The 16,582-nt window shown below is 40.7% G+C and overlaps 1 protein-coding gene across 1 annotated transcript in view; it reads left to right on the top strand.

Moving 5' to 3' along the window:
* LOC131572413 (twist-related protein 1-like) overlaps positions 1–16,493 on the top strand; it is a 70,164-nt gene extending 53,671 nt beyond the window's left edge. The window contains exon 2 of the mRNA XM_058825587.1: positions 16,146–16,493. Within this exon, the coding sequence (XP_058681570.1) occupies positions 16,146–16,493 (348 nt within the window). The remainder of the gene's footprint in view (positions 1–16,145) is intronic.
* The last annotated feature ends 89 nt before the right edge of the window (positions 16,494–16,582 follow it).

Here is a 16,582-nt window from a genome sequence, read left to right as displayed (position 1 = left end):
ACAGAAAATGAAAGGATAGAAGTCCCAGTGCTCAGTAGCATTGTGCAATGTGCATTTGAAGGACTGGAACATTTCAATCTAGTACATGGGCTTCTGCCATTTGAGCTAAGGAAAAAACTGTGTTTGTGGGTAGTGTAACATAATTGCAGGGAAAAACCTTTTCAAGCCAGATACTGAAACATCTGTAGTGCAAAATGACTTGCTGTCTGCCAGCTGATATCTCACTAACCATATCCAAAATAAATGGTTTTGACTTTTTTTTTTTTAAACTTACTCTTGTCATATCCGGCATCAACAATTTCAACTTGGACAATGCAAGATCTACTGACTGATAAAAAGTTAAATTAGATCTGAATGTTAGAGCATTGAGTGAGACTAGACAGAGGCAGCTTTGGCACCTTTGGCATCTACCTGGATGAGGAAACAAGCCCAAACACACTTCTAAATTTGGTGTAAAGTCACAAGGATGCTGTTTTGTGCAAGAATCTCAATGATCCTGTTTACCTTTTCTCTCTTGACCTCTCTCACTTCTGTTCTTTTGAATTCTTTGATAATCATTGCAACATATCTAAAACAGGATTACAAAGCTGGTGTTGGTGGGTCTGGCTCACATTCAGATTTCTTGGTATAGCTGCCTTAATTTGGTGAAGCATGGTTTATGAGCTCAAGAGGCACAACTTAGGCTGTTACCTGAGATGGCCAAAATATGACTTCACATTCAAGAAACAGAAAGGTGTAAACGATGCACAGACCCCTACTGCACATACCAGACTTGGCATTGACTTCACACTAAGAGCCAGAAAATTGCAGCCTAGACTTCAAATATTTGTATCTTTGTGCTGCTGTAGACAAAACTGATTACTTGCAGCTTTTTGAATCAGCAAGCTCAGGGTGACATCTAGAAAGAAAGGTATGTTTGGGCCTTTTAGGTTATCAGCTGTCTTCCCACCACCCCTTCCTTGCCTCCTGGCTTGTGCTTGGAGAATGGGAACTTCTCTCCATGCAATTCCTCCCTGCTGTCAGCTGTCTCTGAGCTGAGTGCTGCAGCTGTACGTGCTGGGCTGCAGGCTCATCGATACTATGCAAATGCACCCCGCAAGTGGATTACCTGCCACGGTGGGAACTGACTAACCTGCCTCTGCCAATTCGCTTTCGCTTTTACTGGGCAAGGTTAATGATGAAAATAAGCTCAATCTTGTAAGAGGTTAAGCAATTTATTGCAGAACAGGAAACTGAGTTACAAAGAACGACAAAAATAAAGCAGCGGTGCTGCTGTCTTTACTTGGTTCCTTCTGGGTTTCTTTTCAGCATTTTGAATTTGGTTACTACTTGGGAAAGTAGTATTTCCTCATTTTGGCAGATGGATATTCTTCATATTGCCAGGGAAATATTCTATGCTAGTAAAAAACAGATCTAGTTAATTTCTTTAACAAATGCCACTAGTTATAAATATATCAGAGAAAATTAATTGCCCATTACATCTTGTTTGCTAGTTTTTGCTTTGGCTTTTTTTTTTTTTTTTTTTTTTTTAGTATATTGACTGTACTTGCAGAACTACTTTCAGGTTAATTTCAAATTTAATTGACCTCTTATCCCCCCCAAATTCAACCAATAGCGACTCCCATACAGACCATATAATTCAACTTCTACATGAGACTTAAATTTTAACACATTTTTAGAGTGAACAACTCTCAACCTTTGGGAAACTCTTACCAGAACAGAGAGATATGCTTGTTTTGTGATAACTCACTCCCCAGGTATTGAGGTTTAATACTGAAAATGGTGTACTGCAAGCAAATGAAAGGAGCAAATGGAAACTGCACAAGCCAATTTGCACTTTTCACTTATGCTTCAGAGCTCTGAATGTCATCTTGGGTTGAAAATGTCTTAGCAGTTTTCTCTAGCCATCTGAAACCATTCTAATATATTGAAAAATGGCAGTGATATTTCCCCAAGATATTTTCATGTGCAGTACTTGGTCAATCCTAAGTGAGAAGTGTTATAAACAACAGAAACAGTGTCCGCAGCAGAACAGCTTTTATTCCCCCACAATATATAGATGTTGTTTCAGGTTTTTTCTAGAAGAATAATTTTAAAATATTAAAAATACTGTACTAAATATTGTATTTTTAATTCAGAAATACAACTGAAGTAATAAACACCCTTCTCTCCTCTGTTCTTTTTTTTTTCTCCTTTATGTGGACAAAACAATTGCAGTTACAATTCATTCACTTGCCATTCTCTGGTCAGACTGAACAGAGCCTCTGAGTGCAACCTCCTCCATATCAGTAAAGGCATTTGGACCAGCAGACAACAGGCCTAATTAAATGGATATTTCCTTTCTCTCCACATGATGGTGACTGAGCTTCAAACAAGCCAGTGAACTTCAGGTGAACTATAAACTTTAGGCGCACATAGAAACAGGGAAATAGATCCAAACCAGCCCTGGAGTAGTCATTTACACACATGCCAGGTTTTATAGTGTGCTGTCTTGTGTGGAAGAATATTTTACCCAGCACCAGTCTGACTAAGGAAAGGTCATTTTCATGTTTTAGTTTCTTTGGAGTACCTGGAATAATGCTGGGTATACCAAGGTATGCTGCTCACGTTGTCACAGCTGAGCAGGCAACAGGTAGTGCTGTATAGTATTTATAGCAACACAGGGTGCTATAAATATTTTTAGCTATAAAGATCCACACACATCCCCTAGAATCAAGATGGATTTAGAGCAAAACACGCCCTGGAAAAGCTGAATGCTTACATACTCCTCTTCTGGTAGAGCAAGATAACTCCACAGTCCCATGAGCATCGGGTGCCAACTCTGCTAATTTTGAAGATAGAAATGATTTAAGATGAGACCATGACCTGCTACCTCTACCTCTGAGGTATTCTAGGCTAAAACATTTCCTGCTGAATTAAGCTACATCCCTTATGCTTGCTTTTGTGCATGTATAATAAGAAAATAAAGGAGTAATTTCTACAGTGAAAAAAGTGGTAAATTAATATTTTCCAAGTGATATTTTATTTTGGACTGGGACCAAGTAGGAGTTACTTTTATTTCTGTATTTCTCCCATAAAATCAGAGATAGGCTTCCACCTCTAACGAACAAGAGGGAAGATATTACACAGAGAGAGAGGAAAGTCTATGACCTAGGACCAGAGGTGCTGTTCATGGATGCATGGTTTTTCACATATGTGTATGAGCTTCACCCTGTAAAGAGCAAAAAAGCAGTTGCAAGAGGAGAGGGAAGAGGACAAAGCTTCTGTATATCACTTCAGAGGGTGAAGCTGAGAAACGGGCACCAATATCTTCAGTGCTATTGCTACCTTATACATATAATATACTGCCACCTTCATGTCTGTAGTGTAAACAGACCATGGATACAAAGTAAGGTTGGCAGGTAGGAGAATGCATCCACACCTGTTAAAGAATACCCAAACAGGTAAAGCACAAAAGTGTCCGAATGGAAGTGATGTTCAGCCTTGTCTGAAAGTAGCAGTGAGAGCTGGAAGGCCAAATAGCTCACTTCCAATCTCTCAGATGAGAGGTTGTCCCTTATTTGTTGTTTGGGTTTGATTTTTGGTTTTGTTTTGATTTTGGTTGGGTTGGTGGGGTTTTTTTGCTTTTTTCTTTTTCTTCAAGGATGTATGTGATAATTGGTGTTCATTCAGATAATCAGCTTCACAGACAAGATTGGGAACATAAGCTGGATTTTCATCCTGGCTAGAATATTATTTGAGAGAATCTCTAAAGTGATTGTAAGAAGGCACTGGAAATACAATTCGTGGAAGTAATTCCCAGCTGTCATGTTGAATTATAGAGAGACTTAGAGCTGCTAAGTTTTCTATGTCTCTGTTTAATCCCCTGTAAAGTGAGCAAAGTAAAACATATCTTAGAAGGATGCAGTAAGTTACCAAAATGATATTGTGAAAGATTTCCTGTCTCTTTGGAAGAGGTGAGCTGTCTAGTGCGAGGTATTAGTGTTCATCTATGATGAAGCAATCTCTCTCTGAGATAAAACAAGGCAAAATCCTGTAATTTGGTGCTTCACTACTGATGACTGACAGCTCACTTTCAATTCATAATTATAGTCAAAACCCACATCCATTTCTTCATAATAAGTGTTTGGATTTGTGTAATTGTGATGTAAGAAGAAAATGTTTAGACCACTTCTTTAATTTCTGTAAAGAGGAATAAGGGAATAGCATGAGATAATGCACCAGTTTCAAAGAAAAACCTTCAAAAACATATTTGCATTTTGCTTTCCTATATGCTACACATTTTCCAGGTTATGTTAGAAACACATATTCACTTCATATGTAACGTATTTGCTATTTTCTGGTCTTCTTCCAAGACATTTTGCCATTATCCTGCCAGGACTGTATGTTGTCTGACCACTTCCCCATTGCAATTAAGGATTGAAACCACTTGCTTACGCACAACGGAGACCATCATACCTAACCCCAAAGGAGGCCAGAAACTCCTAGCACACTGCATTTCCCAGACCAACCAGGAGGCCCAGGGCACAGAAGGACAGCATGCTATTTGCAACAAGGGCTGGCACACTGACAATCCACATGAGTGCAGCTATTCAAAATAAATTTTAAAAACCCCAAAACTTGTGTGTGTGGGGATTTAACACATCTCATAAAGAGATACTGCCTGAACTTCCATAATAAAAGGAGATAAACTGCTTCAAAATCAGTTTTAAAGAAGGCACTATCAAAGAACCAGCCTCAAGGAATGATGTTTAACCGGATGTTTTTCTTCAAATCATGCAGTATATGTTTAGTAGACAATGTGCAGGATTGCAGGCTTGATTTGAACAGGCATTAGAACATGAAGCTTGCACAAGAAACACAGCCTTTCTCAGGAATTTCACTTTGTCCCTCCTACCCCTTTCCTGCTTTTCCTCCTTCCTTTCTCCAGTGCCAAAGCCAAAGAGGAGAGATGATGCCTTGGGGTCCTGGAGGTGGGGTGTAAAAGAGAAGGAGGCAGTCTCTGACTGTGAATGGAAATATTTCATTGACTTCAGTGTGAAGATGAAAGTGATTGCTGAGTCCAGACCGCAGTTTTCATGTCTGTGTGTATGTGTGTGTGTGTGTGTGTGTGGGCATGTGTTTGGGGCTGGGGATAGTACTAATAAATCATGTTTATCAACCCATTGGATGAATCTTTACTTTTCATAAGGCAAAGCTTGTCATATTACAGAGCAACAGTGAAGTGTGTGTGAATCTGGTAATCTATGCTTAAAATAATCTTTGCAGCCATCTCTGCTTCAAGCCTAATATTTAAGGACTTCAAAGTGAAAATTGGTTTGGATCACCACAGAATACATGAAAAAATGAGAAGGAAAAAATTGTATTTGATATCTAAGTCCACGTGGCAACATTTTTGAAATGCTCTTGCACAGTTAAAACGTGAGGACATGGTGTTTTCTTAGGATTAGGAAACACTGGGAAAGGAAGAACCCTCTCAAATGACATACTGGCACAGACATGCATACATACAGACAGAGACCTTAGGTGGGGGCAGTGCTCTGTCTGTGTGCACATTTGGTTTGAAAGTGGTTCTGTAAGAAAGCTCCAATTCAACAGCTAAGAGGAAAGATTTTTTTTACCCTTTAAATTTTCCTATTAGTCTGAAGCAAACCATGGATAGAAAATAAGAAACTGTTTGGATTTATTGTGTTCTGGAGCCATTAATTACAGTGAGTCCTGTTTCTGTTTATTTGTCTTAGTTCTTCTTGGTGTTGAAACACTGACCCTCATGGACATAAAAAAGATTATCTAGCTTCATCTGTCTCACCATCCTCTGCGGCTCAAGTCCTTGTGGTAGAGCACTTCCCCAGACTACATGACACAGCCAGATGTAGCAACCAGATACCAGGCTATGAAACAGCACTAATTTCAAATGTCAGCCTTCACACTCCATAAAACAGGGAGCATATTACAGTGCACATTAAATTCCAGAGCAAATAATACTTAACATCTATGAGGATGCATTGTAGATTTGAATAATCTGGCAGTCTGTATTTGGAAATATTCTCTGAATTTCCTCTGTCCCTGCCCCGAGACTGTGGTAAGTAGCACAGAGACCAGCTGTCCAGCCTTGTTTTTCTAAGCCATTGACTAAACAGTGAGTTCATGTTCAAGATAACTGTGGGGAACCAGTTCATGAACTTCTTGAACTCTGCTGTCCATAAGTGTGGTGATGGGATAGAAAAGATGCCATTTAATTAATCATGAGTCTTGTAGGTAGAAATGAACCTTGGGGCAAGTGTTGTGGTGGGTTTTTTTGTTTGGTTTGGTTTTTTTTGGGTTTTTTTTGGGTTTTTTTTTGGCTGTTGTCGTTTTTTGTTTTTTTTTTTTTTTCAATTACAAGATGTCTGGAGAGAAAAAATAAGTAAAATCTGTTGACTTGTTGCCAGAGAGAGGCATTGCTCCAAAAAAAAGGAAGGTAAAACCATCACCTGCATAAACAGTTCAAGGACTTGCAGCACATGTTGGCTGCAGTGCTAGAGCATTAATATGGAGCAGAATGTGTGCTCCTTTCCAGATTCACTTCCCAATTTGCAAAATTGTTATCATGGAGGTCTTTCTACCAGTGGCATCTGTTTTATTGCAAGAGTTTGAAACTTTCCCTTTTCTTTGTGGGATTCAGTTTTCTGCTAATTATAGGCACAATAGGTATTGGTCTCCAAAAGGAGAAAGCTGCACTTAAAACTGAATCTTGTATTGCAGTTTCATTCTCTAAACCTCTCTGTTCATGTTGATAACAGTATCTAGATATTAAGCCTTGATCCCATAAAATATTCTCTAATATAATTTTAAAACTGCATGAGAAAGAAATCCTTATTTTATAAATCTAATGTAGAAACCACTAAATTCCTCTGTGCTTCAAGGTACGTGGACTTTGTACAAGCATAGGATCATCTTCTGCTTTATATTTAAAAGTTCTTGATATGCAGAAGCAGAAGTCATACAGGAGGAGGACTGGAAAAGACTCTTCAAGACAAATACCTGCTATTGCAAAACCTATAAAACTCTTTATTCCTTCCACAGATAAAGTCTATCTAGTGAAGTTTCTGGAGAAACTCCTTGCTCCATTTAGTCTAACTGATAGGTTATTCCATTAACATTACTCCTTAAATGGGTAAAAAAGGAGCTATGAAGCTGGTGAAGGATCTGGAGCAGTGTTTTATGAGGAGCAGCTGAGGGAGCTGGGGTTTAGCCTGGAGAAGAGGGGCCTCAGGGGGACCTCATGACTCCCTACAGCTCCCTGAAAGGAGAGTGTAGTGAGGTGGGGGACAGGCTCTTCTCTCAAGCAACTAGCGATAGGACGAGGAAAGGGCCTCAGATTAAGAGGAGAGGTTTAGATTAGCTATTAGGAAAAATTTCTTCAGCAAAAGGATTGTCAAGTGCTGGAATGGGCCGCCCAGGAGAGTGCTTCAGTCATCATTCCTGTAGGTATTAAAAGACAACTACATGTAAGTGCTTAGGGATATGGCTTACAGGTGGAATTGGCAGTATTAGGTTAATGGCTGGACTCAATGACCTTAGTGGTCTTTTTAAACCTGAAGTGTTCTGATTCTGTGAAAGCCTTCCTCTAATTTCCTGCTTAAATAATCATTCACAATTTATATTGATTTGTTTGTCTGTAGACCTTTACTTTAAATAAGATCCTTTTCCACTTTCATATACCTAATGTATTTGTGACAAGTAATTATACTGCTTTAGCCTTGACTGAAAGCTTTTCACTCCTCTGATATTCTGATAGTGCTTCTTTTTTCTGCTTCCTGTTTGAAATATTTTTTCAGTGTGGGTGCCAGATTGGGACAGATTGGGAGCTTTCACCAGGGCTTCAACCCTATCCCTGCGTGTAAATAGATTTGGAACAAGAGCACTGGAGTCTCACCTAAATTCACCAGCTTGCTGGTAATTGCCTTTGAGGAGATAAAGCAAATGCAAACATTTCAAACTATAATTAGCAGGAAGTTCTCAACAAGCAAAGTATTATTTTCCCACTTTGCTTTTATATGAGGCATCAATGTATTTTATGATATGTAATTAGGACTGAGATCTTCAAAAATGTGGCAGAATAAACAGCATTGTTCCCTGTTTCAGTTCATTCTTTTATTGTGCTTTTGTATGATGAAGCAGAATATGGCGTTATTGTCTGCAAGTAGTTATTCATAAAGAAACGATCCTATTTCTTCAGACTCCAAGCGATACTGAGGGAGATTCTGCTTTCTACTTGAATACTTCCTGAAACCATTGCTGTTTCTGTGCAGTTCTGATGCATTTATTGAAGGGTTTATACAAGTTTTAGCACTACAGCCCTACTGATAACTGATCAATACAAAAAAAGACAGCAAGTACAAGTGCATTTCTTTGCTATTGACTATGCTACAGTGGCTATGCTATGTTAGGTGGCCTCAGACTGTGAAATCTGCCTCTGCTTTATAATACTCCTGGGCAGCTTTTACCACATTCTTTATTTGAACTGTTAAATGGTACTGGCTGCAGGATCAAACAAGGTGATAAAGGAGGAAAAAGTTAGTGAATGCGTGTTTCAGCAGGTTACTTCAGTTACTGGGCAGGCTTTGATCATCTGCAGTGCACTGGGGCTGGAATCTTGGGCACTGTGACACCAGACTTCATGTTGTCCTTAACAAAGCATTGGGACACTGTCCTGCGCTGGGTCTGCAGTCAGTTTCTCCACAGCAGGTACTTGGAATGAAGCTCATAAGGCCCAGTGCTGAGTGCCAAACTCCTCAGACCTGCATCCCTCTTTCAGGATATATGTTCAACATAACATCATAATTTACATGCGATCTTTCTCTAGTTCATGCCATCTCCTTTCTGCATTGAGCATCCTACTAAGTTGGAAAATCCCTATTTGTTTTCCTTCTAATCATTCCAAGCAATGTGGAACAGTTCTGGCAGGTGGGCTTATGCAAACGCATTTGCTCCCACGTCAGAAGAACAGATGATTGTACTTCTTTTTGGGGATGTGGGATATGCTTCTGTGCCCTCATGGAGACAGAATTGAAACCAGATGCTCTTGCCCATGCTTTAACCACTGAAATACATGGAGAAAAGAGGAAGTGTGAGATAAAGACAGATGTTCCAGATAGACAGATATTATCTCTAAGGCAAACACTGCTTTCTGTGGGAACACACCTATACACCACCTCCCTCCCCAATGTTATTCTTTTTCCCATTTCCTTCCTCTTCGAAATCCCTAAAACTGTGCAAATTGGGAGAGCAAATCCTTCAGCCAGCATACAGATATGCGGTTAGGATTTCCTCCTAGGGATCCTGGAATATTTGTGGGCTTGAATCCCACTGGAAAAAAAGAAATGTAAAGACAAGTCTCCCACATCCTGTGGAGTGACTGTGGGAGCGCCCAGCATCTCCTCCTCAATGGCTGTTCTGTGCCAAGACCAGAGAGCACCTACAGGCATGACCACCCCCAATGAGATGAGTGGGAATAAAGCACTTTGTGAAATTTGATGGGATTTGATGAGAGCACTGTCAAAACTTTAATGGGAAGGCTAAAGGCATTGGCCTTCCTTTACCAAAAGGAGATCCTCTTTCATCTTCCCATGTGGCCTGGAATGGCATATCCCTTTTGTCTACATCAAGTGGACACTTAATTTATCTCAATCAACTTCCTTTCCAATATCACTTTGTGCTTAGTACTAGATGATCTTAAAGGGCCTTTTCAACCCAAGCCTGTCTATAATTTAGTTAAATTTTAAGAAAGAGGGGTTTTTTTTGTGCTGACCTCCAAGTGTTTCATCTTGGTCTTTTCTCATGGGTCATCATCCAGTACTTCATGTTTCCAGGTCTCCTTTGTTCAATATCCTCTCTAAGGGATCTTTGCTACATCATCTGGTACTCTCTGTCCCCTCTTGTGAGCCACAAGCCCTGCTGGGCATGTCAGACAGCTTCTGACTCATATTCCTCATTGTGATCACTGCTGTGTTATGCCTTTTCTTTTTGTGCCACATCTTCTCGTCCCTGCCCCATCCAAGACTCAGCTCCCACCAAGGCTCCATCACATGTCCACACACCATCAGAATCCTCAGGCAGCTTCAGGCGCAAACTTAAACACAGAAAATACCACCACTGACTTAGGGCAGCTCTGAGCCACAAGCTGCTGGAGTGTACTGGGAAGTCTAATTACATGCTTGCCCTGCTCTTTTATTTCTTTCCTGGGCATAAACTGTTGGCCACTCCCACTTCTGCAATCATTATTCTCTCGTCTTAGCTGGGTTTACTCACTATTGATTTTGCGGCCATTGGTCTCTTGGCCAGAAACAGTCTGGATATTGAATGAGCATGAAACTGCTCTGCTCCCTGTCACTGTGGGGAGTATTTTTTTGCCTGAACCAGCCAGTTCAATAGTCTCAGATCCAGAAATTCCAGCATGGTGGCTGGAGCTCCAGACTCCACTTGATTAACAAAACCATCCCTGTGAAAGACAGGCTCCAGGCAACTGCAGTCTGGTTTCCAAAGAGCAGGGCTCGGGCTAGCCACACTGCTCTCCACAGCTGGACACGGCCACTCCAAATCTACAGCAGCTGCCACCCACACAGGCCAGCGTGAGTCGATGGATCTCCGTCTGACTCAGAACTGCTCTTGTCCTCTTGTGTGAGAAAGCTGTCCTGTGGCACAGCTGCTGTCAGCAAATGGTTTGTTTTCAATTGCACACACCTTCAGCAACTGGTTCTTCCTTGGCATCACAGCAATTCCACACTTCCAGGTAGTGCTGAAGGCAGTAGATGTTTGGTAGCAGCTGCGAAGACAGCCATAAGAAGGTAAAGTTATATAGTTATAAAGTTATACAGTTCCTAGCTGCGATGTAAATTGAAATATTTAAATTTGGGCAGATGGTCCTAATAAAAAATTAGGGTTGTGTGTATTTCAACATAAAATCATGGGGGAGGAAAGGCTGCTCAGTGAAATAAGGTAGAAAGTGTTCCTCTAATTCTGACAGCATAATTTAATGAAAAATACTTTTCTGAAATACTTTAATATATTCAGCTTATTGTATTGCATTATGTTTTGATTTATTTGGAAAATAAAATTGAAACACTTTTAATTTGTAGTTTGACCAGAGTGACCTTGTCCAATATCAAACTCTCCTCACCAAAGCGCCTGTGCTCCTGGTATGGATCATAATCACTGGGATGGACTCTCATCTGTCTTTTGACTCCATCTCAGGAGTTTCACAGCTCTGCATGTCACCTGTAACTTGGACATGGACTAGGATACTTTAAATTCAGATAACACAAAGAAATGTGCCATGACAGTCAAGTGACACTAAAGAAACCTTTTATATTAAAAAATGTTTCAGCATATCTGGCTTAAAAAAACATCCAGAAAGTCTCTCTTCTGCAAAAGAGGCCTTGAGATGCTGCAATCTTAATGCATGAAACTTGTACAATACAAAAAGAAATTGTGCAAATCCATATAAGGTGACCTCCAGCGTTCTTATTGGAGAAACCTGATCCTTCAAAACATATTGAAGTTCTGGAAAATATATTCACCAATTTCTCTGAGCCTTTTGACAGACTCTGAGGACTTTAACTAACAACAGGTAGTGTGGGGTTTCTCTAGGTTTTACCAAACCTAGAAAAATACGAACTCTTCTCCCAATATTTTCCCCTACACTCTGTTACTGACTTCTGCCCTAAAATAATGTAAGAATGTTCCTACAATTTCCTTTCGGTTAATTTTTCCTGAACAGGGACAAAGTTATGTCTATTACCTTAAGTGGTTTTACATAAACATAAAAGACTAATATACTAATTATTTCTCTTGATATTTCAAAATCAGTTTCATTGTTTTGACCTTTGTCATACCCACTAGAGTATAAAGAAGCAGGATGACAATTTGCTGGGAAACTTAAATGACATTTTAATGCATTTTTCCACTCTTTTAAAATATAGAAATTATTTCCCAGTGTATCAATTGCTGTTTCTCAGACTTTTCCAGGATAGTGTTTTAAATAAAAGCCTAAGCTTTTACTAAGGCATTCTGTGCTATTGGTCATATTTTGCCATCCTCCTCTTTACACTTACATATTTACTTATATTAACCACTGTACAGCATGTCAAGAAGTGAAAAAAATAAAGTGAAGTTCATTTCTTGACAATTTTGGAAGTTGTAGAATTTCATTCCTTCCTAACATACATGAAACTTCTGACTATTTTTGCTACTTTCATCAAAACATCCCTATTTCTACTGAGTAGATCAGAGTTCCAGTACAGGATTCTCTTTACATCCCCTATAGAGTCTGTGCTGCTCCTTGGAACCCTTGCTGTCCAAAACAGCTCAAAATTCATACAACTCAATTAAACATTTGTGTCAGGTCAAAAACAACCTTTGGCTGATGAAGTAATTTCACTGACAATATTCTAACCAATAGTAATACCAGGAACTTTAGTTACAAACATATGTCCACAGGAAAAAAATCTTTCTGGTGTAAGAATATAATACTTGTTTAACTGCTTTACCAAAATAGAATATTTCAGCTGCATAATCTCTCTTGAGGTAAAAAACACTGTATTATTTGAAGTGTAGGTCAGGACAAGAATGCTTTGGGATTCCCTGTGTTTTGAAAGAGAATAAACTAAAATTAAAAAGCCTACATTTTTTCCCCCTAATGTTTTATTTTGACCTGCAGCTTGTTGCTATTTGACATTTTCAGATTTTTTAAGACTTTCAACTTTGCAATGAGAATCAGCCTTGCAATGAGAACTACTTTCAACACAGCCTTTTTATGTAAACACAGTTTCCTGTTTTGCTTCAAAGCAAAATGATGAAAAAAAGTCCTAGCAGCTGTGCAGTCTTATCACAACAGGTACTAGATTTGTGATCATCTCTCTTGCAACACAAGTATTTTGTAGACAATAGGAAAGAGCTGTGTTCCGTTCAGGGGCCAAGAGTTCATATTACAGAGCCAGGACTTTGTTTAAGGGAACTTTTGTGTATGTCATTAGTCCTCACAACCTAAAGAATGACATATATTTTAAGAAGAAAGTACTTTTATTAGGCCCACAGAGACAATTGTGTAAATGAGATACTAGATAAAGCAGATTCTTTTTCTTGCAGATGAACTACTTTCTGAGCCCAAAGTATAGAGAAAATATGAAAGTAATTGTAGCTCATTACTTTGAATTCTATTTGATTATCTTAATCAGTCAGACATTTGAAAGAAAAGTGTTTTCTATTTTGGGACCAGAGGGCGATCCTGACCCTATTAAGAGTGTAAGTGGTGACAGAAGTGGAATGATCAGAGCAAACAGTAATTGAAGATCAGGAAGACTTGAGAAATAAGGAAACCCAGAAGTCTTTGTCAAATTCATCTGATATGAAATCTGGTATCTGATAGAGTTGCACATTTTGGTTCTCTGGCCCATCTTTAGTCTTGCAGTGCCAGGATTGCAAGGTTAGAGATGGAATGGCTGTTTTGGGAATATTATTTTCCAACTGGAAACTGGGTGTCGTTGCTCTATCCTAATAAGGCATCCTGTGCTGGATGCTTGGTTTCACCCATAGAGCTCCCTAAGAGCAGTGAATGCATTTGGTGCTGCCCATGGCATTTCAGAATGCTCATGTGTAGGATCTGTATATTTTGGTGGTTCTGCTGGAGCAGGTGTTTATCATGAGGGCCATGGCAATATTTGGGTATGATTTTCCTGAGCTATCTGGCTCTAGCCAGCATATACCAGTCTGCCAAAACTTGCTTTCAGTGATGGAGCTAATGATAATGAGTGTGGTTTGAAGGGAAGGATGGGTGTTTCTAGGAAAAATGATTTCAAGGTATGATTTTCTTCCAATATAAGCTACAACTCGTTAACATTTTCCAGTATACATTTCTTGCATATTGTGGTATATGATACCCAGTAGGGGATTTCCTCTCTGTATTGTAGTAAGTTTGGAAAAGGTTTAGGTGGCTTCTTCAAATATGCAATCCTAGTGGAGTGTCAGTGTTGAATGAGCATCATCTGTAGCTTTGTGAGGGCGTGTCAGGAGTTCTTTCCTCAGAGCAAATGAGGTGATGTCTGTGGGCTATATCAGTTTTTCTAGTGTGTTTTGGATAGTTGATGGTTTGTGGAAGGAGGTGTGTTGGTCTGTGGATTTTCTGCATATGGTATTTTGACGGTTGCTATTTTTTATGTTGACCTTGGTGTCTAGAAAGTTGGTGCTGATGTAAGTTTTCCAAAGAGTTTAATGGGCAATTCTGGTTGCTGGATTTGTGGTAGAAATCAATGAGGGAATCTAAGTTTCAGTAAAAATGTCATTTATGTACCCCTAGCATACCGACACATAGGAACCTGTGATGGTTTGGTGGGAAGGTTTACGCGGGGTGACTCCTTACGAGCCTGATGTCCTGGATGAAAGTACCTGGGTACTTGCAGTTCCATCTGAGATTTTGTGAGGGTGAAATGGTTGTGGATGAACATGAAACAGATGGGCTTGATTATTCAGTGACAAGAGACAAGACATTTAGGATTAGGGTCAGCAGTAATGGTTCCCTGGAGCAGCATACAACGGATAGCAATACTAAAGATGGTAGAGAAGATAGTTAATGAAGCCAGTAGAGAAGATAGTTAATGATGCAGCAATCCTGGAGGAAGCATGTTTATCTAGAGAAAGTTGCTTTTGTATGTGACAAAGTATTTAAAGATGATGTCATCAGATCTTCACAGCTCTTCACTGAAAGTCTCCTTTTGTTTCCTTCTGCAAGAATCTAGAAGAGCACCTTAAGGTGGCAAGAGCTGACATAAATATTTTCCATCTTCATTAGGAAGAAATTTGCACTCTAGAGTGAAAAAATCTGAGGTCTTTCGTGAGTTACTTCTCATAGGAAAGCATAAAAAATCATGTGCTGGCATCACTGATACTATCCTAACTTCTTTATAAATTGTTTAATAACTAATTGGTGACTGGATCTTAAAAACTATGTAGACCCTTAAAAACCTCAATTTTAAAAAGTTCTTTCTGAAAGAATTGTTTTTGTAGACCAATGTAAAATTGATTTAGGAGGGTGCAGCTCACTCTAATGTGAGATTATTTTCATGGTTATTTTACAGGTGGTGGTGGCTATTTTGTCTTTTTTTTTTTTTAGAAAAGTTAGTAAACAGTTACAGGAACACTTCCTCCAATTGACTACAGACCACAATGCTCCCAATGTTTCCAAGAATAAAAGTAAGCATTAAAAAAAGTAAAAGTAAGAAGAAATAGTGGTAGATATTCAAGGTATTGCTCCCAATGGCTATATGGTGGGTGATGTTGAGATGCAGGTCCCCTCATCATCATTTCTCAGGCGGTGTCTTGTAGGTTAAGGAATTGCCATTGCACTATTTGGGTTCGTGCTAAACATAAGTTCCCTCTGATAGTGATTTTTTGCATGGTGGTTTGGTGAGTTCCAATTTCCTTTACTTTGTTGGAGCTCATAATTACGTCAGGTTCTGTCAATCTCTCAGGAAGGTAAAATTTTCTCAGTTTCTTAGATTAGAGAGACCTAAACAGGATATTGTGTCACGTGTTTGAGTTGAAATATAGACTTTTTCCTATAGACAAGATGACTTGTAAGATGGATCTGTGTCATTCTCCCATGCTCCTCAAAGCCTGAGCTGGACTTCAACTCACTTTTATATCTGGCCTGAACAGGACTCCGAGAGGACAAGGAGAAAGAAAATGGCTACAAACTGTAGCATGGCTTTATGAAGAAGAGGTTTTGGTATTGAATGTAAGCTGAGACATAGAGAACATCAGAAGATGCTCTAACCAAGGGATCAGAAATGTGTCTGTAGTGGGAGATGAGGAGGTTTTGAGCTGGTTTCACTGGCAGCCAGGTGCCAGCACACCTTTGCCATGTCTTTAACCCCTTCCTTTAACACGATTGTGAACTGCATTGCTTCTTTGGACAGTGCAAGCCAACAGCACTTGTGCTCATTTTTAGCCTGGCTGGAGTGAGGAGCGAGTGAGACTGGGAGGGGTTAGCAGCCTTTCGGTCCCCGAGGGCTTGGACCCACCGAAGGGGCTGGGGATGCGCACCCGAGGTGCACGCTGACTGCACACACCGGGAATTCAGGGGACAGGGACCCTGCAGATGCACCCAGGGGCTCAGGGAACCCTCGGCTGACGGGGCCGCCAGGGCGGAGCGTAGACCTGAGCGGGACAAGGGTGCGGGGGGCAGCAGGAGGCGGCGGAGGCAGGGCTCACCCCGGGGCGCAGCGCTGGCGGGGCGGGGCAGCGCCGACCGCCATCCCCGGGCGACCTGCCCGGCGGCGGGGCCGGGGCACCGGGGGCAGGGGCAGGGGCGGGCCGGCGGGGGCCGGTCCGTGCTCGGGGAGGCGAGGCGAGGAGGGGGCGGCGGTAGTGCGTGTGGCGGCAGCGGGAGGGAGGAGGAGGAGGAGGAGGGCGGCAGGGGCGCGCCGCCCGGGGCTGATTGGCCGCCCCGTTTATAAGAGGTGCCCGGCCGGGGCGGCCAGGTTGTTTGCCAGCGCTGGGGAGCTCGGCGGAGCCGCGTGTGGAGCCGTCGGAGCGGAGCGGAGCT

Source organism: Ammospiza caudacuta, chromosome 2 (assembly GCF_027887145.1).
Source record: "Ammospiza caudacuta isolate bAmmCau1 chromosome 2, bAmmCau1.pri, whole genome shotgun sequence".
Lineage (NCBI taxonomy): Eukaryota > Metazoa > Chordata > Aves > Passeriformes > Passerellidae > Ammospiza > Ammospiza caudacuta.
Note: the sequence above shows the minus strand (reverse complement) of the source record. Positions and strands in the feature narration are given on the sequence as shown.